This window comes from Gallus gallus, chromosome Z, assembly GCF_016699485.2.
Source record: "Gallus gallus isolate bGalGal1 chromosome Z, bGalGal1.mat.broiler.GRCg7b, whole genome shotgun sequence".
Taxonomy (NCBI): domain Eukaryota; kingdom Metazoa; phylum Chordata; class Aves; order Galliformes; family Phasianidae; genus Gallus; species Gallus gallus.
Window position 1 is genome coordinate 17,105,723 of NC_052572.1, and position 25,248 is coordinate 17,130,970.

General features: G+C 38.7%; 1 protein-coding gene across 1 annotated transcript in view; it reads right to left on the reverse strand.

Moving 5' to 3' along the window:
• Window positions 1-25,248, reverse strand: part of CSPG4B (chondroitin sulfate proteoglycan 4B) — a 42,055-nt gene that overhangs the window by 13,487 nt on the left and 3,320 nt on the right. Inside the window, exons 2-7 of the mRNA XM_003642983.6 lie at window positions 17,219-17,382; window positions 12,982-16,548; window positions 11,654-12,124; window positions 10,645-10,821; window positions 4,886-5,084; window positions 1,252-1,383 (exon numbers count right to left, since the gene is read on the reverse strand). Coding sequence (XP_003643031.3) covers window positions 1,252-1,383; window positions 4,886-5,084; window positions 10,645-10,821; window positions 11,654-12,124; window positions 12,982-16,548; window positions 17,219-17,382 — 4,710 coding nt within the window. The remainder of the gene's footprint in view (window positions 1-1,251; window positions 1,384-4,885; window positions 5,085-10,644; window positions 10,822-11,653; window positions 12,125-12,981; window positions 16,549-17,218; window positions 17,383-25,248) is intronic.

Genomic DNA, 25,248 nt, shown 5'->3' on the forward strand with positions numbered 1-25,248 from the left:
CAATACACTGGATGGAAGGGAAACCATGCAGAGGGACCTGGACAGGCTGGAGAAGTGGGCATATGAGAACCTAAATGAGGTTCAACAAGGCCAAGTGCAAGATGTTGCACTTGGGCCAGAGCAATCCCAGGTATTTATACAGACTGGGGAAAGAACTCCTTGTGAGCAGCCCTGCAGAGAAGGACTTGGGGGTCCTGGTAGACGAGAAGCTGAACATGAGCCAGCAATGTGTGCTTGCAGCCCAGAAGGCCAACTGTATTCTGGGCTGCATTAAAAGCAGCCAGCAAGGAGAGGGAGGTGATTGTCCCCTTCTACTCGGCTCTTGCAAGGCCCCATCTGCAGTACTGCATCTAGGCCTGTGGACCCCAGCGCAAGAAAGATGCAGAACTCTTGCAATGGGTCCAGAGGAGGGCCACTAAGATGATCAGAGGGCTAGAGCACCTCTCCTTTGAAGAAAGGTTGAGGGAACTGGGTTTCTTTAGCTTGGAGAAAAGAAAGGTCTGGGGAGACCTCATCGTGGCTCTCCAATACTTGCACAGAGTGTGTAACAGGAGGGGGAACGACTGTTTACATGGGTAGGACATGGGGGAATGGTTTTAAACTGAGACAGGGGAGGTTTAGGGTAGATAGTAGGAGGAAGTTTTTCCACACAGAATGTGGTGATACACTGCAGCAGGTTGCCCAAGGAGGTTGTGGATGCCCCATCCCTGGAGGCATTCAAGGCCAGGCTGGATGTGGCTCTGGGCAGCCTGGTCTAGTGGTTGGCAACCCTGCCCACAGCAGGGGGGTTGAAACTAGATGATCTTTGAGGTCCTTTTTCAACCCATGCCACTCTACGATGATTCTATGATGATGATGATGACTACTACTAGGTAAGACAGCCTGAATGCTCTAACCAGCACATTGCAACTCTAACGCCATGAATATATTATATTGCTTTTAAACTAAACTATTCTCAGTGAGGAATGTTTAGAGCTTAGGCTGACAGTGTTATTGTCACACAGTGCTTTATATGTTTTACTGCCAAAAAAAATGCCAAGCATTATTCATATAAAAAATTTTAAGACTATACAAACAATAAATGCAGTTGAGACAACATAACTGTTGTTTTAGAAAGCAGACAGATACATGTTTCCAAGTACAGTTATATATGTTTTAGTCAGTTAGCTATCTGGCAAATAACTGCATACATGGTTACCTATGAAATATTTTTTAAGTGCAGAAAATAATGGTAAGCTATTAAAAACAGACCTGGAAAGACTCTGAGTCCTTTGTTCACTTCAAGGCTAATGACCAGAGGACGAGCTGTGATGCTAAAAATCTGTCGTGGTGCAAAGTTCAAACCATCTGTTACCTGAAAGCTGAAGCCTCCAGACATTGCCCCTGTAGATAATAAAAACATAAATTTATTGTGTTTTTTTTTTTTAATAAACATAGAAATATACACACTGGACACCTTTCAGTGTATTTATTTCAACGTCGCCTACAAAGACATCCTGAAGAAGTTTTTGATCAGTAGTTTTGTATCTGAACTAGAATTTTATTAGTTCATAATGCAGAGAAGAGCATTCTGAGGAGGACTACTGGCTAAATATCTCAGAGCTGTAAATTGGAGTGCCCCTCCCCCTCTTACTTCACTGAATTCAGAAGACTTGGAACCCAATCAAACTTGGGGAGAAACTGGCTCCCAAATCTTCTACTCCTATTGCATCTTAGGAGGTACCCAGGCACTTAAGAAGCCATTTTGGCACAAAATTAATTTTAAGAGAAAAGCTACCAGCATATTCTTTCATTTTTTATTTATATTTAAAGGACTGGACCAAATCACAGGTTGCTTTGTTTCTTTGCTGTCCTTCAGTTTTGCTGAAGAGGATATCTTGCCACAATTATTTCAGATGATATATGTACTCATAATAAATGCACATTTTTTTCTTCAATCTTAGGACCCATGTGCAGTTTGACCACAAAGTAATAGCAAAATACCTCCAAGAGACCAAGCAGATTCATGAAGAAACAGTTTTCAAGACTGACTTATTAAGGTGTACAGTGCTTCCTGAGGCTGGCTTTGATAATGTCCAGATTGTTTAATTAGGTACAGAAAAGAATGAAAAATTAAAACATTAGTTGTTCAAAACAGTTACAATTGCTCTTTCACCTATTTTGCCTAATTTTGCAGTGAGATTGCTACATGAATATATATCGTGAAACTATGATGTTGCCATGTACTTCACTTAAAGACCTGCTCCTTGCCTAGCAATAAATTTACATACCAGAAGAATCAAATGTGTGTTCTAAGATTATAGCTAACAATTCCCCTAGGCAATGCTCCCAAAACCAGCCAGGCACAGAAGCAGCTCTGGAAAGCCAGGTTATATTGCTTTTTATTTTAAAAGCTTTTATGCTCTGAAGTTTTCTTACAATAAAAACACACAAGCAGTTGCACATTTTCAAAGGCATTGAGGAACCAACTACTTGCTTCAAGTTGCTTTCAAGTCAAGAAAAAGGCTTACTTAGCTTCATTTGCTTTTTTGGACAATGCGGAGCAACTCCGTGATTGACATAATCTGACACTTTGACATTGACAGAGTCAATAGCAGAACTAAATCCTGAAGTGCTGCTTAGGTATTATTTTATCACAATTAATTTTTAAAGAGATATCTAATCAGAGGTGATAAAAAGGATATCAGTAAGAGGGTTGTAAAAACTGCACTGAGAAGACACTAAGGGTGACAAAAGGTCAGTTCAGTTCTTTCTTAAGGAAAAATTAAGGGCGGACTCCATACTACAAAAGCTGGGAAGGGTGCACCCGAGAATGAAATGGAGGCAGAAAAGGGAAGGAATTCTTACACTGAAGGAGGAGTACAGAAAAGGAGAGGTCTGATCTGGCTCTGCATTTATAAAACAGACAACATTTAAAAAGAGTGGATATAAGAACAAAGGGGCAGATTTGCAATTCAGCACAGAATAGGCAGCTTAATGTAATTCACAGGACTGAACAAAGATGAAGGGAAAACTTTATGAAGATTGATGTTAGAGACATAAAAACTGCATGGTAGTACTTCATTTGTACTACAAAACACCCTGAGAACAAAGCACTAGTGCTATGTACAGATGCAAAAGCCCTGTGACAGCTGTAGCAATCAGACCCACTGCATGGAAGAAGTGCCTCAGCCAAGAAGATGCTGCTCTTCCTTCCCCCTGGGAAGGTTAACAGGGAGTGGGAAAAGCAGAAGACAGTATGTGGAAAACATAAAACGGGTACTTGCCAGGAAGAGCCAAAGAAGCTAATATATAGCAGAAAACTGAAGATAAAGGATAAAGAACCTGAAGAGGAGGTTAAGAAGCATTGTGACAGCAGGAGATGAGAAGGTCCAAGGCAAGGCTGGGAGAAAGATGAGTATAGCAAGGACATTTCCAGAAACAGTGCAAGATGAAGGAAGAAAAAATATTATTTTCTTCCAAGATGAAGGAGGAAGGTCTGAAGAAGGAAAAGAACTGAAACGTCAAAAGAGGACTTTTTGAAACACTGGAGGTCATGATGTTGCCAGAGCAGCTGCAAGAGCTGCTACCTGACCAGGGCAATTTTACATTTCAAATCTACTGTACATCCCACATTCCCACTCACTGAAAAAAAATGGAATTTGCTATTCTTTTTGCTTTTATTAATCAAGATCCACTTCCTAAGGCTACAGATGCGCATTTGCCCCTTCTGGAACAGAATGAATTAATTTCCTCACGCTCAGACTACCATCTTCCTACCACCATCAGGGTTTTTACATATCAAAGTCTCCCTTGGAACAACTCAAACAGCTGGGCTCACTTTGCTATGTTCTTGACCTTTCACCTCCTGACTAAACTATTTGAGTAGGATACCAACAGCTCAACAACAGCTGCTTGTAAAGCAACTGCAGCAACATTTATGCACTCTGCAAGACACTGCTCTGAAAGTCAGAGTGCTTTAACCTGCACCATGCCTCATGGAGTCACAGCACAGATCTGGAGTGATTGCCAAAGACAAGCAAGCCCTGAAAAGAATTCCAGCTCACTCCAGGGGCTGGTGAGATAATCCTGTACCTCCTCCATCTCCTTCCCCATCACTCAACTGGTTTACTCTTCTTAAGCACCTCCTTTCTTCTCCTTTCATCTGAGGCAATATGATAACAGAGCTGGAGCTCTGGAGCTGGAACACAGCAGCTACTGTCCCATAGAAGTCCCACCCCTTCTTCAGACTGGAACCTCACAGGGATGTTCATTCCCAGAGCTTTTTGGGACTGCTACTTAAGGACCCCAGAGGCTGCCCTGACTCCCTCTTTTATTGTCTACACATTCTTTCTGTAGAAGCAGCAAAAATAACACAAGCTCCATCTCTCACTACTGGTGGAAAAGAGTCAATGGTTAAACAGAATTTTTTCCACAGCCAGGTTCATCTCACCCATGCAAGTCATAACTTCATTGCCCAGAGCTTCTTAGCAGCATGACTATACTGTGACAGGTATCTGAGAGACTGCTAGTCCATGAATAACACCCAGAATTTTCAAAAGGTTTTCAGAAGACTCTCAGTAACAATGGTCAAATTGTTGTGTAGTCAGTATGTATTGGCTACGTATCTCTGAAATCTGCAGGGCAGTGTTACCTCTCCGCAAACCATGGGTTCAGTAAGAAGACTTACAAACACGCTTCCCACAGAACACCAGGCTTTCATGATGAGCACTCATTTAAGTGGTTATAAGGACCATTTCCTGTCTAGGTCATCAAGATCACGTGTTACATAACCAGTACTCTGAAATTTGTGACATTACAAAAAGATCCTCATACAATTACAAATGCAAATACACTGAATAGTAGCGACATATTGGTAACAAGTGGTATTTTTGAAACAACATACCATTGTGTACAAATACCAGCTGCCCTTCAATTATATCAGCCTGAGTAAAACTAAGGATGCCCTTGTCTGGAGAAGACTTCAGAGCCAAGTGCCCATTGCTAGGCAGTGTAATTGAATATATCAGGTCTGATGGCAAGGAGTCCTTATCTTCTGCACAGAGGTCATCAATAGTTATTTCTGTGACCGAACCCGCCCAAACCTAGAAAAACAAACACAAAATTAAAAAAAAAATAAAGAAAATGCATGCAAATAAACCTAAAAAAAATAGAAGGAAAGAGACATTTCTGCTGTACAGCATTAGCAGCAGTGACAGGTTTCTCATCTAAATTCTCTTCCGATCGTGTACTGTAATGGTTAAACCTGGCACATGGTTTTCAAGAAACAGGACTGTAAAATAACACAAACACACCCTACATGAGTTTGAATTTTTGATGGCTGAAGTTCTCTATTTGTCAGGCACTACCCAAACTCTTACCAACAGAGCAACACTGTATTTTGATAACTGAGTCAAGGAGCTCCCTTCCAACACATACATATGAATATTATTGTCATGTAATTCACAGCAGGCACAGCATTCAGTATGCTCTACTTTCAACTGGCAGAAAAGAAAAAAAGAAAATGGCCTGAGGACAGCACAGTCTCTAATATAAATGGAAGACTTGTAGCTGCATTATTTCATTTTAACAAACTGCATTAAAGCCCCTTTTTCAATGCACCCAACACCCCACCAACCACGCCTTCAGCAGCTGCTTAGCACTTTGCAATTCACACATACAAACAAAATAAACAACGTATTTGAGAAGATGCTACCAAACCTACTACTTCTTTCTGGAAAAATCAATTTTTTTATTTTTTTTTTTAAAGCTGAAGATCTGCACATTCTGCCAAATCTTTCTTTTGAGCACAAAGAACAGTTATCTTGGCTTCATTCACATCTTGGTAGGTAATTTCTTGATTGAGAATTACAGACTTTACTCTTCATCTTTTCTGCATACAGTCAGAACTACAGACAAAAGTACTAACAAAGAAAAATAGAAATGTATCTCAACATTAAGTAAAATCTCCAAATATTCAATGTATCAATGTCAGTTCTTTCCAAGCAGTTTGTATATGTATAAGCTAAAAGCCCTAACCTTCAAAAGACTTATCCTGAGTTTCAAAACACATACTGCACCACTTCTTTCTGTCTTCCCAGGGCACACTTAACAACTGTTTGGTAGCAACAATATATCAAGTGTTACAAAATGTGATCCCTGAAAAAAAAAAAAAAAAAAAAAAAAAGGCATTTTTTGTTTCTGGCAGAAACAAAAGTCATCAATCAGATTTTTCCTTAACTATCTCTATCAGAAATCTTGAATGTTTTTTTTTTTTTTTTTTTAATGTCACTGGGATTTTTGCCGTGACACCTCAATAACAGAAAGATTGCGGCCTGGGCTATGTCACAAAATCCATGCCATAGAAAAAGAGATAAAATTGACTGATATGTGTTCTCTAATTAGGAAAATGAGTTTGAAGTTGTGTTACATTTTGTGATAGAAAACTTGCAAATAGGAAATTGCTATATTTTCTCAGTTGAAATGTGTATTTCTTTGCACTAGTATCTAAGTTTGATAGAAGATATCACCTACAAACACAAGATGATAACTAAGAAAAGGCTGACTTACTAAGCATCACGAAGTGAGTACATCAGTGCCACTGGTTTCATATCAAGACACTTAATTCCCATCAGGAACACTGTTTCAGATTATTCTGTACAGTAAATAAGAAGTCACATAGAGAATACACGGAAAGAACTATGCAAAAACTATAGTGCATGACTCGGGCTAAATGTCTGTAAGTTAAAAAAAATTCTCTTAAAAGAAAAATAAGAAAAATTCAGCTTCTTTTTCTATAAAAAGGCAGCGTTCATTTCTGTTGTTCCTGCTCACTGTCACACAATGCTTTTTAAAGTACTGTAAATGCCGAGTACCCCGTGATCTGTAACATGATCCTCGGGGAATGAAAGGAGATACAAAGCTCAACAGGGCTGTAGAGAAGTGGACACTCAGAGCACTGAAAATACTATGCAGGTACAGCTTATTTTCCACATCTGGAATCAAGTCCTCCCTGACGAGCACCATGAAAACTGTATCCAAATTTCCAGGATGTAGCAATACACAAATCTTGCATTGCCCAACACATTCCACAAGTATGGTCCAAAACTAAGGTCCATGACCCTGCCCATTCTGCTCTGCTTAAAAGCATTCTGCTCATCATTTCTTCTTGTCTGCTGTGCATCCATGTATAAGTTAAGACATTTTAATACTCTGGTAAATGAATGATTTAGAGAAAAAAAATCAGCATTTCAATTTTGTTTAAATAAAAGTAATTGGCCCTCTTGTGGCAACAGGAGGACACACTCATTTCAAAGCATCACTACCAATAAACGCTATTAAACATATTGAAAAAAAAACATACAACCTGCCAAAATTTCAGGAAATTATGCACTACAGTACAGTTTCCAAGTATGTTAATCTCTTCAGCATTTATTGTTCTAATAAAAAAAGTTATAAAGAAAGTGCAAGGATTACTAGCGTGCATTACTAAAGCTCTCATTGTAACAAAATTTCCCTATCACATTCATTACGTTAATGTAAGTATCTCAGTAGGTAATACATTATCAGTCAAGGGAAAAAAAAAAAAAAAGAAAACTTCCATTACTTTTGCTTCCTAAAAAAACCCATAAAACAACCCCAAAAATAAGATGGTTGCTCATCCTCCTGAAACTCCTCCCACTGTGCTCACAACTTCGATATAAGAAGCAGACACTGTTGTTAGGGGATATGCTAAGGATGCTCCAGAAATAAGGGAACTGGTGCTGAAAGACACATCCAGCTTGTATAAACGCTCTTTTCATGGAAGTTTCATGCATTTAGGTACAAGCCCCATCCCAAAGGCCAAAACTAGCTAACATCACTGACCACATCACTCAGCTCTTCAAAGAAGCTACCTTTGATAGCAGATGCTGTACGGAAACCTACTTCCTACATTGTTCAATTGTTCATTCTAGCTCCCTTTATACTGAGATCTTCAAAATTTCTGAGATGCCAAACTTCAGTCAATTCAAATGGTCCTACTAGATTTCAGTTTTTACAATACTGGTCCCGCATCTTATACTTCTGTACATTTTCACCCTTTCAGAATATATACAGTAAAAGAACTATTGCCTTTTCCAAAGCAACACACCACTTATTCTTCAGCATTCATCACTAGCAATGTCCTTGAGAGGCACAGACTGCTTGGCTCAATTGAACATCAGGCCAGATATCCTACACAGGAATGCCCAGCTCATCTCAATATTTAGCAGGCTTATGATAAATCCATTTTCTCCTACTTATTTTGGATGTGCAAGGTTCCTCTGAAGAAGGATCATCTTAGCGGATCCCTCCCAGTATGTAACTTGACTGTCACCACACTGTATGTCTGTATATTAGTACCTAATCATAACAAAATCAAAGCTTATTTGTCAGCAACAGTTTAGGCATGGTGAGTAAAACCACAGGATACAAAGGCAATATTGTGGCTGTGGGTATGCAAACTGCCTGCACAGCAGAAAAAAAGATCAACTTTGGATAGATTCAGCTGTGTTATCATTGTTCTTGGGAAGCCAGGACTTAGCAGCCATTTTTAGAAAAAAGCCATTTGCTGCACTGCAGTGCACTGTGCTGGCTCAGTTCTCAGAGCAGAATGCAGCTCTAAGCCTGTATTGCACACAGAGAGCTATCAAACTAGGCACACATCTTTCATATGCTAGTAGACAAACATGACCATGTGCTGTGCTGATGTCTATAGAGTACCTCTGTGATTAATTTAACCATGGAAGATTTTACTCTATTACTGGAATGCTAGTGAAGACAGTTTGTCCTTCTACTGGAATATTTGCAAGAGACAGATAGGGTGCTCTGTGTTGTGCACATCTGCAGATTATCATGGACTTGTTGCAACCCCTGGGAAGATGCACAGCATTACCGCTACCACAGCTTAAAAATCCCCTCTTTTCTTGAGTGAAAAGGCAATATACACAACCCACGGCTATGGTCATCTCCACACTAATTTACTCTCCCTAGGCATCATAAATTAGATACGTAAAATTAAATGCATTTTTAGATGCCACCAACATGTAAAGTACATCACACAGTACCAGGAACAATGTAGCCTCAAAATACACTGATTATCTACTTTCAAATCTATTTTGCAATGTCTTTTCTGTCCTAACAGCCTCTCAGCATGTCTCCTCTAACCACAAGTTGTTAGCCAAATCTTACCCATTAAATTCTGTTTCTCAGAGCCATCTGATTTATTTGCCAGGTCCCAGGGAGGAAGCCTTTAAACACTGAGGGTTTTTTGTTTATATGGGGACATGCAAACTGGTTCTTGTTACTGGGTGCAACAATAACACAAATAAATAATAGAAGGGAGGAAAAAAGGAGGGAAGGACGGACAGCATAGAAGGAAGTGAGAAAGTGAAAAAGGGAGACAGAGAAAGAGATCTGAAAAAGCACTGAAGTGACAGAAGTGACTTTTTTCAAGAGTGGAATGTTAAAAAGCCAGCTATTAAGAGAAAAAAAATGAAGCATCACTCAGCAATTTTAAACTTTCCATTAGGAACTGACAAGGTGGGGGGACTACATTTTTTTTAATTGCAGTACCACAGAGTAGTAACTTCAGTGCCTGCAACGTCTTGGTGACCTCTACCAGCCTAGATTTTCACAAACTGTGTTGTATTATTCTGTTAGGAACTTTAAAATGTCCGAGAAAGCCTTACAAGCGGGACAGTCTCCTTCTGTATCAGAAATATCCAATACGTAGCGATGCACAAGTGAGAATGCTGCTCTCTTCTGTCCTGTCCCAGTATGGGGTCCAGACAGGACCAATGAGTAGCTTACACCTTAGCAGGTCTGATCCTTCAGTATATTTAATAGCAAGAATCATGGCTGCACAAAGGCAACAGTAAGATATTTGCACTCTTATCATCACTACTCTTAGTATTTTTCTAAGCCATGTTTATTAACAGCCCTGAAGACATCCTAGCAAAGAACACTACAATACAGCAGTGTTACAGGTATGAGCTGTCTACCCGAAAAAAGCCCTACGTTGGTTTAAAAGATTTCACGTAATCTTAAGGTTAAGAGAAAGTTCCAACTACCCTCAATATATTCTTGGTTTTACACTAAAGCAGCAGCAAACATCCTTCATGACATCCTCTAAACATTCCTCATTTGTACAGTCAACAAAGTACAGTTGGAAAAAGTACTGTAGTGAGACAGGAAAGGAACAAACAGAGGAGGAATGCTTACCCATATCCAAAGATTTAGAGTCACAATGAAAAAGCTCTACAAAGGAGGGGTCTCCAGAAAGAGACCCTTCCCCAGTGGCAGTCAGCCCTTAGATGGGGTCCAGAAGTGCAGCCAGGTTCAACCCCTTCCGGTCAAACAGGTGAATTACCTTCACCTGTGCTCCCACAGCTGACCCAGTCCTTGCCTCAGGTGATCAATCAGTGGTTCAGCCGTGACTCAACAGTTCCCATGCATCATTCTATATCCTAAATGCAAATTATCCATGTACTATACAACTTCATTAACACAATTTGATTTAACTTCCATGACCACCACTCACTGCATTGAATATCCCAACGGATATAAAACTAACAGTCTGTTAATGAAAGTATATTAAATGATATCAGGTTAGAAATCAACATTTTAAAATTAGGACAAACATACCTGAAGAATTCTGTTAACTTTTATAACAGGAACTTCATCATTTACTGCAGTAACTGTTACAAACACAGTTTGGGGCAAGCTTTGTTTCCGTAATTCTGTGTTATTAACTATAAAGGTAAAATTGTCCATTAGTTCCTCACTGCCATCGTGAACATAGTAGATTAGTTCTTGTTCCACCTGAAAAATAAAACAACCTAAAAAACTAAATATGCTAAAATAAAATGAATGTGACATTAAAAAACATGTAAACCTAGTCAAGTCCTCTGGATTGCCTCAACTTTTTATGACTCCGAAGAATTCATTTATGGTTGTATCTGATATGTATCTCTACCTTTGTTCTACCCACAAGACCAAATTTTACAGCTCTACACCTCTAGCCAGCTTAAGTTGCCAGTCTTGGCATTCCCCCTTCAGACTAAATAGAAAATAGTGGGATTCACTCCCACTGCATTTACTACATTTCCTGGGAGCTACAAATGGAAAAAAAATGAGTATTAGCTGATGGTGCCTTAACATTTATCAACACTCACCATTTTCCTTTTTAGAGCAAACAAACTGAAAAATAGCTTTTCACACATAAATTTACTCTCTATGAGCAAACACATAATCTAAAAAAAAAACCAACCAAACAAACAAAAAAAAACAATTGTTTCCACATCTCTCCTTGTTCAATTTACATATTGTTTCACCTGGTCAGCTCTTCTCAAGATGTACCCAAGAGTGCAAGGGGCTCATCAGTCACTTGTGACTACAGTACACTGCTTTGTTTGACCAGTGGCACCCAGGAAGTGATGTGGTTGACCACAAAAAACAGCCACCCTCCTCTGAACACCAAATGACCAGCAGCAATATCTCTATTACAAGGCACAAAGCTCACACTCCTGCATCTCACCACCTCCCACTAAATCCTCCCACGCCAGACAAAAATTAGCATTTAACAACATAAGGAAAGAGTTAATCATAACTATGGACAAAGAATTAATCATGATAATGAATCTAAATGCATTACCTGTTTTTTGGTAAATTTGTTTAACTTTATTCCAGGAGCATGAGAATCTTCAAAATATCCATGCTTTGGCTCGTCAACTAAAATAATTTCATAGCTGAGTCCTGCAAAGTGTCTACTAGAAATTTTTAGGTAGTCTTCCACGACGGCTTTTGAGCTACCTTCAATTACTGTGAAGTTCTTTACTTTCAATGGAATCATTCTGGGAATAATGTCAACTGAGATTTCTATTCCATTCACTGTTTGGACACCATTTGTCACATCCAGAGAAAAACAGTCACTCAGTTGGTCAGAAACTGTCTGCACATACTGAACTTTGCCCTCATCAACATCTTGCTGTGTGAAGGTCAGAACTGGCTTTTGGTCAGCACCAAGATAACTCCCGTCAGATGAAAACTTCCGAAGGTATCCATGAGATGGAAGCTGTCTCACTGTGAACACAATCTCAGATGGAGAACTGTTTTCATGGGCAACCTTAAATTGGAAAAACACACCTCAGAATTACTTAAACAGAAATATGAGAAGTTATTTAATTCTCTTGCACTGAATTTGTCAGTTTTAACCACGGGATCATCTACCTAATTAATTGGCATTCCTTGTCTGCAGTACAGGTATATCTGCAGATTTTTAATATACAATAGTTCTTGAAAAAGGCATGTGTTTGATGGCATGGGATTGCATTCTAACTCTGAATATACTCTGTAAATTTTGAAAGAACACACTCTGAAATTAACTCATTGAGTGAGTGCTGCAGAGTCCTGCTTAAAACAAGGACTTACAGTCAACACACCAGTGTGCTGCAGCAGCCCCCTTGTGGTGGTTAAGGCTACAAGTAGACAATAGGGAGCGTAAACTAGTATTAACAAATGAGATAACGCTCATGTTTGTGACTTGATGCTTTTAAAATTTTGGATCAGTATTAACTGAATTAGCTACCCAATTGAATGAAAAGAAATCCTTTGTTCCCTGGCATATTCCACCAGCTTAAATCAGGATGATACATGAAAATGAATACAAAAAGCTCTCACAACTAAAACAAACACACAAGTGAAGATAATAACCTTTTCAAGCACCAGTACCTAGCAGTGTCAAAGACTACAGTCAGTCCTTCTGTTTCTTTAACATAAATGGTTTTCTTTCCTAGCAGTGGAAGCCTGTTACTGTCAGACTCTCCAGAATGTGAAAACCAAAAAGAGCTATAGAAGAAAGAGAAAAATGTTCGGTGAAAGAGAGACTGCAGATTCTGCAATGGCTCAAAAAGCAGAGAAGAAAACTTGGTACTGGAGTGGAGAAATGGCCAATACAGTTAACTAACAATACAATTAACTCACTTGCAGTTTTCCTTTACTGATCTTAACTGATTTTCCTTCTTCAACTAAGAGACTGTTATTGTTCACAATCCTTGGTGGCCACTGATGACTTTCCAAATACATACGAACATGCACAGTAGAATCAAGATGCACATTTTTAGCATAGACTGTAAAGTTAAACGTGTCAATAAGGTTGTTGCTGTCATCATGTCTGTAGGTCACGTACCCCCTTATCAGATCAAGCTGAGTGAAGGAGTCTTTTATTAAATTATTTACAGATATTCTTCCATATTTTGGGAAAGTGGTTATCTCAAATGTAATCTCATGATCATTTCTGATGTCTTGGTTTGTAATAGCACTTAAGTTAGCTGTTGTAACAATTTCCTCTTTTCCTTTTTGAACCAACAGGCCTGTATTATTTGCCAAGCTAATATAAGGATCAGTGGCATTAACTTCTAGAAGGAAAGATGTGTAGTGTTTGCCATCTGTCACAAACAGTACAAAACGCCCAAAATCTGCACCATGGTGTATAAACAAGACTTGCTTTTGCTCCAGGTCTGCTTGCTTGAATTGATAGAGTCTGTGCAATGAATCATTTGTTAGCACCAAATCCCCGTTGGAAATGCCACGTCTTGTGTATAGCAGCTGCCCATCTTCAAAATCAGAATCAGGATCATGATAGCAAAGATCTGCCGAAGTTAATAATCGCTGTCCATTTCTTACAATGTTAAATACTTTATCAACAACACGTACTGGTTTTTCATCATTCTTCAGCTGGACAGAAATGTTGAATTTAATTTCTACCGAGGAAGGTCCTACTTCAGGATTAAAGTTTGCCCACTCCCTTGATTCTTCATTGGAAGCTCTGACGAGAAATTCATCAAACACTGTTTCAGAATCATCATGTACATACATAAGACGCTTATCAGTTATATCTTTATTAGTAAAAGTGGTGAGATTGCCATTACTCTCAAATGAATCTGAAAAACTAATGAGTTTTAATTTCCCATGTTTAGGAAACTTTAAAACTGTATATTGGAAAGTTTTATTATCCAGCGTTTGCACAAACAATTTTGAGCTTGTGATTAATTCTCCTTCACCTTCAGTAACAGTTAAGCCATTATTAATTAAAATTATGTTTCTAAAATCTGATTTGATGTAGATTTCAAAGTCAAAGATATTTGATTCCAGATACTTTGTAGATATGAGGAATTTAAATGAATCATTTTTGTCTTCACGATACCTGCTTATTAACTCATATGCCACTTTTTGATCAGCAATATCTTTCTGGCTAAAGACTGAATCTTCTTTCAAAGACTGGTCATTAAGCAGTATTTGTCCACTCTTTGGTAAGGACAGCAATTTAAAATGAAGCTCATCTTCAGGTATTTCTTGACCCACAAGCACAGCAAAAAGATTATCTGAATTCAAGTATTTCTTTATAAATTTTTCTATTTCTAGAGGAGCATATTTCAGTAAACTGTACCTTAACCATTTCACTTGGACTGGAAACACATACTCTTCACTGATTCTGTTTCCTATGCTAACTTTGAATTTAAATTGGTCAGTAATATTTTCCAGCTGAATTTCTTTAAAAGTGCTACAGTATCTCACACGGCTGCGCTGAATGGAGCGTTGAGAGAAAGAGCCGACTTGCTTCCATTCCCCCCTTGAATGCTGCCTTTGAACTTCCCCAAACTGGGGTGCATCTGTGATCTCATACCGTATCTCCAGCTCTTGAAGGCTGGCATTTGTTTGAACTGTCAGATGTTTGGGTGTGATTAGAGCTGCAGCACCCTGGACAAGTTTTATTCCTGAGTTGCTAACAACTTTGTAATCCAAAGGAATTGCCATGACACGTAACACAACAGTGTTGCTCACTTTCTCACCATCGTTTGCTCTCAGAACAATCCTTGAGTTCCTGACACCTGTGTGGACAAAGAAAATACGGCCTTTCTGTAAGTCCTCATTAGAAAAAGCAGTAATAGCTTTCCCAGGATGCTTTGAATTTTCTAAATAGCCTGCATGTGCATTAAGGTTTCCAAGCACTGAAAGACTGAGGTCCAGAGGATCTGTATCATTATCTAATACTTTTATCAAGTCACTAGTCAAACGTTTCTTTGAGTTTTCTATCAAAAGCAGCAAGTTTCCCTCAGCAAGTGCAATCTCAGGAGCATCATTTACTGGAGTGATGATAATGCTAAACATATACTCCTCATTTCTTTGCAAATACGGAGGCACAATCTTTCTATTGGTTGCAGAAATGGAGAAATTAAAATAATCGTAAGTGTCTTCAGAGCCACCATGGATGTACAGAATCTTCCCTTGCCACACATCCTGCAAAGTAAACACATTTACCTCCTGCACTGGTTCAATATCTAGTTTCAAGTTACCATATGATGGTGGTTCCTTTATTTCAAAAAGAACTTGCGATAGATTAATCCCTAATTTCTGAAAGTCTAAATTGACTTGAATATGTTTAGATTCAAGTGAGGCTTGTCCACCTTCTTGAACAATCAGGTTACTGAGAACCAAAAGGTGATTTTTATCTTCCTGTCCCAGAGAGACAGAGTTTTCAGGGGAAATGGCAAGTGTTGGGGATGCTTTTACGGTAGGATACTTTATAGCCATCTCCAAAGAAAGATTTGTATTAAAAACATTTTCCGTTTCACATCCAGGAGAAATATCCTTTGTTACTTCAACATTCTTCAGTGATTTCTTTTCTGAATTGACTTTTAGGTCTCTTAAGCAGCCTTTGAAGGACCTTCCCCTGGCATACTTCCCAGACATGGAGGTTAGCTCTAACTTAATCACTTCCGATCGTTTACTGTCATCTACACCACCTACAAAGAGAGACCCCTTCAGAAGCGGCAGCTTGTTTTGGGGAGGGAATGATTTTTTCACAGTTTCTTTATCCAATGTCAGTTGTAAATATTCTGCAGTAAATTTCAGCTTAATATAATGCCACTGACTGTCATTGACTGATTTATGAGAGGAAAGGTGGGTTCTATTTTTTTGCTTTCCAATATAGGCTTTAATCAAACCATCTTCCACATCCATTGCAATGAAATCTCCTTCTTGTCCAGGATGATAAAGCAGCAAGCCACGTGCAGCTGATGTTTGCAATGCAAACTCCAAAATTCCCTCACCATCAACATTCCACAATGGGAAAGAAACATAGGATCTGGAACTAAAAAAACTGATGGGTTCATCTTCACCTGCAAAGAATTCATCGCTGCATCCCACTGAAGTTTCATGGACTTTTTTAAAGCCAGAAGATCTCAGGGGCATCAGAATGTCTAGTTGATTAAACAACACATCAGCAATACATCCTCGAAAGCTGGGCAGTCCTCCAACGAGGTAAGGAACATCAAGTTCACCAGTACCACCTAGGTAGAATCCATGATCAATATTTAATTCATAGAGAAATCCGGGCATTTTTGCAGTAGTCCTATCATTTTTATCAATTATCAATGTGACGTTATCATGTTCATGATGCAGTTCAACCAAGTGCCAAGCTAAATCATTCAGATGAGATCTCTGCCAAGAACGCAGTATTCGTTCTCCCATGCCAAAGTTAATTCTCAACTGTAAGAAAAAATTAAAAACAGATCAAAATCCAAGGTAATCTTTTTTACAATCGTATATTCACAGAGACTTGCTTGGTTAGTTTTCATTACTTTTCATAATAAGTGTATCGTTCATAAAATATAATTAAAAAAGAAGTCCCATTAAATATTTGTGTAGGTTCATTTGACATCACAAATTTGGCTTGTCTAATTGAAGAAATGGGAATGGACTGCTCTCTAGTTTTGCTAGAACCAACTACTGAGAATCCAGATGACAATGTTGTCTGAAGAACATGCCTTACAGAAAAGTTATTATCTGGATCCCAGCATTTTCTAAGATGTGAATATCATTAAATCTGAAATTTTATATCATTGAACTTCATTCCCTGAAAAGAGTGATTTTGATTTTATGATTTGCTAGAAATCCAGGAAGCTTCTAAATAATTAGCTTCTTATTAACTATCATTGTAAGAAACATATAATTTAATTGAAAACTTCAAAAAATGTTATGTGACTTTTTTAAAAACAATTTTTAATTTTTTTTTAATTTTTAATTTTTAAATTATTATTTTTTATTTTTTTCCATTTTTTAAACATAAACTTTGAGAACTGTTACTGACAACAGCTTAAAGAAAAAACTCAACAACAGAGGCTACATGTACCTTTTTTGCTATAATTACAAATCATACCTGCAGATTTCCTGACTGTAACTCCATCAAACAATAATCTCTCTTCCCAGCTGCAAGAAAGAGCAATCCATGTGGCTTGCTTGTTAGAAATCTTAACTGTAAGGCTGTCTGATAGGATGCTTCTTCCATCTTCAATGCCACAAAACTATCGCCATAAAATGACACTAAAAGAAAGAAAAGAAAACAAGTATGGAATTTAGTTACACGCATAAGATCTCTTTTTCTCATTTGTATCTAACTGTATATAAAAGCTTATATATAAATAATTATATGGGGAGTTAATACACCTCTTGGTTTCAGATGATAAGTTTTCTTCATAGCATCTGGTATGGTGTTGTGTTTTGGCTTTAAGAGAGAAACAGTGTTGATACATTTTAGCTTTTGCTGAGCAGTGCTGCACAGAGACAAGGAAGTTTCAGCTTCTCCTACCGTCCTGCCAGCAAGGGGTCTGTGGGGGCGCAGTGATCTGGAAAGGGACAGAACCAGGACAGCTGACCTACACTGGAAAAAGGGATATTCCACACCATATGGTGCCATGCTGAACTACAAAGCTGGGGGGAGTTGGCTAGGGTGAGAAACCTCTGCTTGAGGACTGCCTGGGCACTGGTCAGTGAGTGGTGAGCAATTACACTGCACATCATTTGTTCTGTATATTCTTTATTATTATTATCATCCCTTCTGATTCTGTCTTATTAAACTGTCTTTATCTCAATCCACAGGTTCTACCTTTTTTTTTCTGATTCTCTCCTGCATCCCAACTTGGGGGGCGGGGGGGAAGTGACCAAACAGCTCTGTTGTGCTTAGCTGCCCACCAGCTAAATCACAACATGAGTAGAAATAGATCTTAGATATTGAATTCATCCCGTAATTGGATAAGAGCTCAATGGCCACATCAGTTTGGACAAGAAATGAACACAGCTCAGTAGTCTATCTCGAACAGTGACCAAAAGACATCATAACAACAGCACGAGTATATTTAACAACTTCTTTCAAATACACTCCTAGTCTGCAATTCTTTTTTATTTCAGTCTTTTCTGGAGCTTGCCACAGTTGGTCTGTTTTTGAATTGTCGAAGTATTTCTCTCTGAAGTACTTATCTAATTTGGGTACATGTAAGCATATTCATCTACAGTAAGTTCTCCTACATCTCTGCCAGAGACATCCTCTGTCATCTCGGGTAAGAACTGCAGGTCTCCTGGCACCCTGCAGAAACATATTCTTTCACATTTTCTTGTCTCTTACTTTTCCAGGCTCAAGAATCCTACCTATTCTATCGGTTCCTGTATGAAGCCATCAACCAACCCTGCTGCCCTGTAGCCCAGTCACTCAGTTTTGTATCTCCTACAGTTCTTCCCTCTTCTCTCTCCTTCTTCAGAAGGGAGAACAACTGTAACAACAGCAAACTTCCTCATTTGACTGCTCTCTCCCTTTACCACCTTTTCTATTACTATACTGAACAGCACAGATTGCAAGACAAACTCCTGTAGAACTCTTCTGTTAACAATCCCTCTCTTTCCTCAAAAAAATAAAAAGGGATTTCAGCTTGAGAATCTTCCTAGTTAGCAGTAAACATCATATTGTTTAGCTTCTCTGCCACAGTCACGCTCTTTCTGAGTGCTTTTTATACTGATAACTTAATCAAGTGGATACGCAGATCCTCTACAGGATTTTTGTTCTTGATATGTACAAAAAAGATATAGTAATAACTTTGATTCTTCCAGATAGCTGATGCTTGACCTGACTTTTTTCAGACCTGCCTATTTACACATTAGATCTGTGAGGGCCTATGATGTCTTCAGCAGCGTTGGACACAATCACTTAAAGATCCAGTAGTTAAATATTTCGTTCACATCTTTCAGCTCCATCTTAGACAACTTTCTCATTTTAACACAGTTCTTTTTAAATTTAAGCATAACTGCAGAGAACTTTAATTGCTTTAATTTTTTAGCTTTAATTTTTTAGCTTTAATTGTTTGTTTCCACATTAACTGCTCTCCTGCTGAATTTGACAACACTTTGGTGAGTCTTAGGGAAAAATGCAGCTTCAACTCAGATTCCAGACCCAATTCTGCAAGTTTCAGACTATCAAATCACAGGCCTTGTTAACCAGCTGTTTGGTGAAAGAATTACTAACATTAATGCACTAAAATTTTGCTGTAGTAGACATGAAGATTTTAGGTGGCTTTCCCAAGAACAAGATCTCTGCAAACCCCAGAGTCAAATGTAAAGTAATAGTATATCATATTAAGTACCTACAGAAACAGAGGAGGGATTTTTAGATTACTGAGGTACACACATTTCTTGCAAAGTAAGAGTCACTAATGTGTGTAGAAAAACTGGTTTTAAATTGGGGAAAAAAAAAAAAAAAAGACTTATTCCACATCATTTTGCTTCTAGCACAAAAGAAACTTTCATGAAATACCTCTAGTAAACCTTGCAGGTATTCCACAAAATCCACAAAGCAAAAAAAACAAAGGTTGTTTGTTGTATATAAAAATATTATTTTGGGGTTAATGAAGAAAATAGCTTAAAAATAGTACTGGGATAGAACCACACACACACAAGCCCCCAGTATAAATGAGGAGCAATCTTCACTGACAGAGAATAGGTTAAGTGTTCATAAGTGTTATTTTATGGTAAACACATATTATGGTACTGGCTATGTATGTTATTCCTACAGATGAAATGTAGGTGACTGATGGCATCCTATTGTGCTTTGGAGACAATGACACAGATAAGGGAGAGAAGTGCTCAGAGCTTTCTGAAACAATTTGTGTTAATCAAAAATTGATTGATCTCCTTCAGGCACTGCAGTAACATTAGAATGGAAATATAATACAATGAGTACAAGAAATATCCACCCTGAGACGCTGCCACTCACCCCACTGAGATTCTAAGCAATTTGCTCACTTTGCTGCTACTTCTATTGTAGCACTCCTATGGATGGGGAAAGAAAAAGATCTGCTATAATTTTATCAGTGAGGTTCATCAGAAATTAACAAGTAAAATCCAAAGCTTTCGTGGACTTTAACATCGTGAAAATTTCACTATGACTACTCTAATACAGCCCACAAATTTCATCCAGGAATTTCTGTATCAAAACTAATGACCATGGTTGGAAATTGAAAATAACTTCTCAAGACATCAAATTTTCATTAAACTCATGTGTGCTGGGGGAAAAAAACACTGGATGTCAGGGGAAGAAATTGAGCAGAAAGATAAACTTATCTATTACTAAATGCAATTTAGAATAACTAGAGATGAAGCTGCAGAGAGACAATATTTTTCAGTGTGCCACTGGAAAACAGTTTGGTGTTTGAACTGGTTTTCCTAGAAGAGAAAAAACAAATGTAAGTTAATGCTTTTGCCTCCCACAAAACACTTCAGAGTCACAATCCACCACTGAAGATGGGATAGGAAACTCAATATCAGGCACTGATCCATCACTAAATGAGATCTTGGGCCAAAACCACCTACTGTGCTTTGGCATGCTTTCTGCTTCATTACCCACTGAACTAAGCAGCATGTTATTACAACATAGGAATCAAGTTCCTTTAAAGCAGACTCTTTCAGGATGATTTAGAATGATTTCTGGCTGAAACCAAATTTTGACTGTCATACGACTGCTTTAGAAAAGGGGACATTTGCTCCCTTGAAAATGGAACGTGTGAGTTTAGTATATCATAGAGTGAACAATTCCTTTGGATTGCCTGGGTATACAATTTATTTTGCAAGGTCAATCTAAGCCCCAGAGGAAAAAGATAGGTGGAAGGAGATAAGAATAAGATCTAGGTCAATTATAACTTCCCTGTGTGGACATTTACATATAGAATAGAAGTGAACAGAACACAACAGGTTGGGCTACAAAGCTCATCACGTCCAACTGCCTGACCACTCCAAGGCTAACCAGAAGTTAAAGCATGCTGTTATCCAAATCCAAAGTTAATGCTTTTGCCTCCCACAAAACACTTCAGAGTCACAATCCACCACTGAAGATGGGATAGGAAACTCAATATCAGGCACTGATCCATCACTAAATGAGATCTTGGGCCAAAACCACCTACTATCTAAAAGGCCTATTATCCAAAAGGCATTATCCAAATGCCTCCTAAACACTAACAGGCATAGGGCATCAGCCTCCTCTCCAGGAAGCCTGTTGCAGTGTTTGACCACCCTTCCTACAAAGACATTTCTGCCAGCGTTCAGTCTGAACCTCCTCCACTGCAGCTTTGTGCAACTTCGTGCGGTTCCTGCAGTCTTGCCAGGGAATGCTGGCTTCTCTTCCCAAAGAAAGTTGTAAGAAAAGGCTTAGGCTTGGACCTGTAACTCAGTAAGTTTTTTATATTCATTCCACTCATAATAGATTCTATAGAAGGGGTAAAATAAAAACCACTTTTCACGGTTTTTGAACCTGCTACTTTATCATCTACTTTTATCATGTGCTACGAAGGTAAAAAGGAGCTCCAAACAGAGAAAAGGGCTTCATTTGCTAGATGTTTTACACACATCCCTTCCGTGACACTGCAACTGTACAACAATCCTTCAAGAAAATGAAATTATATATCTTTCTCTGTGAAAAAGAGAAAGCCAAAATAGAGTGGTAAGGCATCTGTTTCAGCAGTAGACTCAAGACAAAGCACAGTAGGCACATGCATTAGCTGTGCCTGGTCAGGTATTGCCTTCAGTGCCTTCAGTAGATCTATGACGCCTCTCCAAATTGTTGTGATGAACAAAGCTCCTCCCCATCCAGCAGAGATTGCACCTTAAAGAAAGACTAGTTCCCTGCAGCTCATTCACAGAAAGGTAAATGGAAGAGAAATGGGCCAGCAGAGTTGGCTCAGGTAAATATTGATCTTTCAGAATGACAGCATTTTCCTTTGCTGATAAATTCAAACAAGTTTTTGTCTCTTTTCTGTTTCAGTGACCTTTCCATATTAAAGGGAGACTACAAAGCACATTCTACAAGAGCTCACTTAGGGGCTGCTGAGACACTGAAGCAATGTAACTGTGTCCTCCCTGCCTTCAACTCTCCGTTCTAAAAGCAAGCAAACACTTCTCCATACCAACACATTTATTCTGAACTACCACATATTTTAGGGTGCTTCAGTGAGTGACAGGGGTTGTGGGATCTCAAGATAGAGACAGGTTTCCACAGGATAATTATAATTTCAGGATTCATGAAAGTAAAGCTAGTAGCCCCATTAGCCCCATCAGCGGCCCCCAATGATGCAAATGTGGTAAACAATGAGAGATCCCTTTAGATCCAACCTGCTTCTGTTGTAACTAAGATGAAATAACTGGAACAACCCAGGGAATTAGCAAGGGAGAGCAACAGTGTGGACAGCTGCAGCATGCATGCAAGAGGGCACCGTGGTCCAGGACTATATGTCGTAAAGCTTTTTTTTTTTTTTTTTCCCCTGGTATTGAATTGCAAGTTTAACGACAAGAGGTGATAAATTCCTAATCATCTAGAAACAGGCTGAACTGTTAGTTCTACAATGTACAGGTTCCAACTCTTTTCTCATAAACTTCAGGAAAAATAGCATGCAACTTCAGATGTAAACAAATAGGTAGACCCTCCCTTGGGACACGATCTGAGTGATGGAAGCAAGTGTTCACAGTCGATTAATACCAAATATAAATAAATCATTGTGATATTAACAATTTTTAAAAGTCTTGTTCATTTTGACTGCACAGCACAAGTGAAGACATTAAGAAGTTCTGAGGAATCCAGAGAAATTACATGTACCTCATCCAAGAAAATTTTTACAGCTGTTCACAATGAAAAAAAAAAAGAAGCAGAATGAGGGATTAAGGGATTAAAGAATATTTCTGCAACTACTGCACATGCTCTGCGCTATAAATATGCCTAAGGCTGACCCAGAAACAAGCAACTTCTCTATATGCTTCAAGATAACAGAGCTTTTCATCCAGGTCCAAGACTTCAACAACTGTACAAGAAGAGATGTCAGTCTTCTCTGAAGTGAATTCTTTAACGCCCACAAATACAAACTCTACTTTCATAAATTTTTTTTAGCTCTACCATATTTTCCTTGAAGCTGGAACCATTCACTAGAACTGAGCCAAACTGATTCCTTCACATGTGCAATTATCTGTTCCAAATTCACTATCCAGCTGTTTCCTTTCAACCCAAGGCAGCCATGCATGCATTTGAAACCACTGTGACTACAGGAGAATCCTAATATTGAAGTATATAAAAATAGTTCAGAGAAAGAAATACTGGTCTCTATCAGTATTTTACAATTATTTAGAAGTGAGTAATTTAAACAAAACCCCCTGAAGTAAACATCTGAGTGGTGGGAGATAGATGCTGTGAAAATACGATGAAATGAAATGTTTGTTATATGAAAGTGTCCTAACTGAAAAGTAATTCCCTCAGGCAGAATATTCCCATATGACTAACATGTCTTTTTGAACTTTTGGAAAGGTTGTTAACCATACTCTATAGTATACCAGTGATTAAAACCACTATTTTTTAAGGCATAAAACAAATAGTAACAGCCCTGGTCCCAGTGAAGCCACATCTGAAGTATTACACACAGTTCTGGGTTCAGCAGCTCAAGGGACCTTCTAGAAAGAGTCCAGTGCGAGGCCATAAACATGATGAGGGGCCTGGAGCATCTCCCTTATAAAGAAAGACTGAGCGATCTGGGTCTGTTCAGCCTTGAGAAAAGACTCAGTGTCTAACTCAGAATTAAAAAGATTACTTTTTAGTAATTAGACTCAGAGTGTCTAATAACTAAGGTGCAGGAGGCAAAGAGAAAAGGCCAGAGCCTTTTCAGCGGTGCGTGGCGACAAGAATAGGGGAAGTGGCCACAAATTGAAGCAAAGGAAGTTCTGCACAAAAGTGTGTAAGAACTTCTTTACAGTGAGGGAGATGGAGCACTGAACAGGCTGCCCAAGAGGGTTGTGGAGTCTCCTCCTCTGGAGATACTCAAGACCCGCCCGGATGCCTACCTGTGCAGCCTGCTGTAGGGAGCCTGCTTTGCAGGGGGGTTGGACTCAATGATCTCTGGAGGTCCCCTCCAGCCCCTACAGTTCCATGATTCTGTGAAAATAAGGGGCAATGGGCACAAACTGAAACATCAGAAGTTACATATGAACATGTGGAAAAACGTCTTAACTCTGAGGGTAACAGCACTGGAACAGATCGCTCAGAGGTTGTGGAGCCCTCTTCTCTGGAGATATTCAAAACCCAACTGGACGCTTTCCTGTGCAACTTACTGTAGTGAGCCTGCTTTAGCAGGGTGTTGGATTAGATGATCTCCAGAGGTCCCTTCCAACCCCTATGATTCTGTGATTCTGTGAAATTGCCATTGTAATAAGACATAGGTTTCATAGAGTCTCATGAGCAGCATATTCTAGAAATAAAAACAATCAGCTCAAGTTTTTCAGAACACATTCAAACCAGAAGTTGGAAAAAAACAGTATTTGACAGCAATTACTTTCTTAAAGTAATGTCACATTCGCTTTTTCCTTCTGATTAGCAGCAAAGAAAAACCAGTTTGGTAGCTGATCTTTCTGACATTCCTGACTGAAACCTGGCTTCACGTTACAAAAAACCTTGTTTTTTGGTCCATTAGGACCAGACTGAACAGTACGAACTGAAAAGTACTAACTAGAAAGTCATGGACTTGATGAAATGAGCAATACCTTTGTGCAAGCGTAACCTCATGCTGATAACAGCCCTGTCTTCTATAGTGAATCTCAATGCCTCCCCCTCTAGCAGGGAGATGAAAAAGTGCAATTATCAATAGTAATCTGGAAAAAAACAAACAAAAACAAACAAACAACAACACCAAACAACAACAACAACCGGAAAACATATCTTCACAGTTTAAAATACACTCACATCTTCTTCATTTCATCTTGCAGCTGGATGGAACTATACCTAAAATATTTTAACTCAGTTCTAGCTGCACAGATAAGATTTAACTTAACTGGTGAGATTGATAAACACCATCAGAACCACTGAATATCCCAGCATCACAGTTTGCTTACAAATCTTTC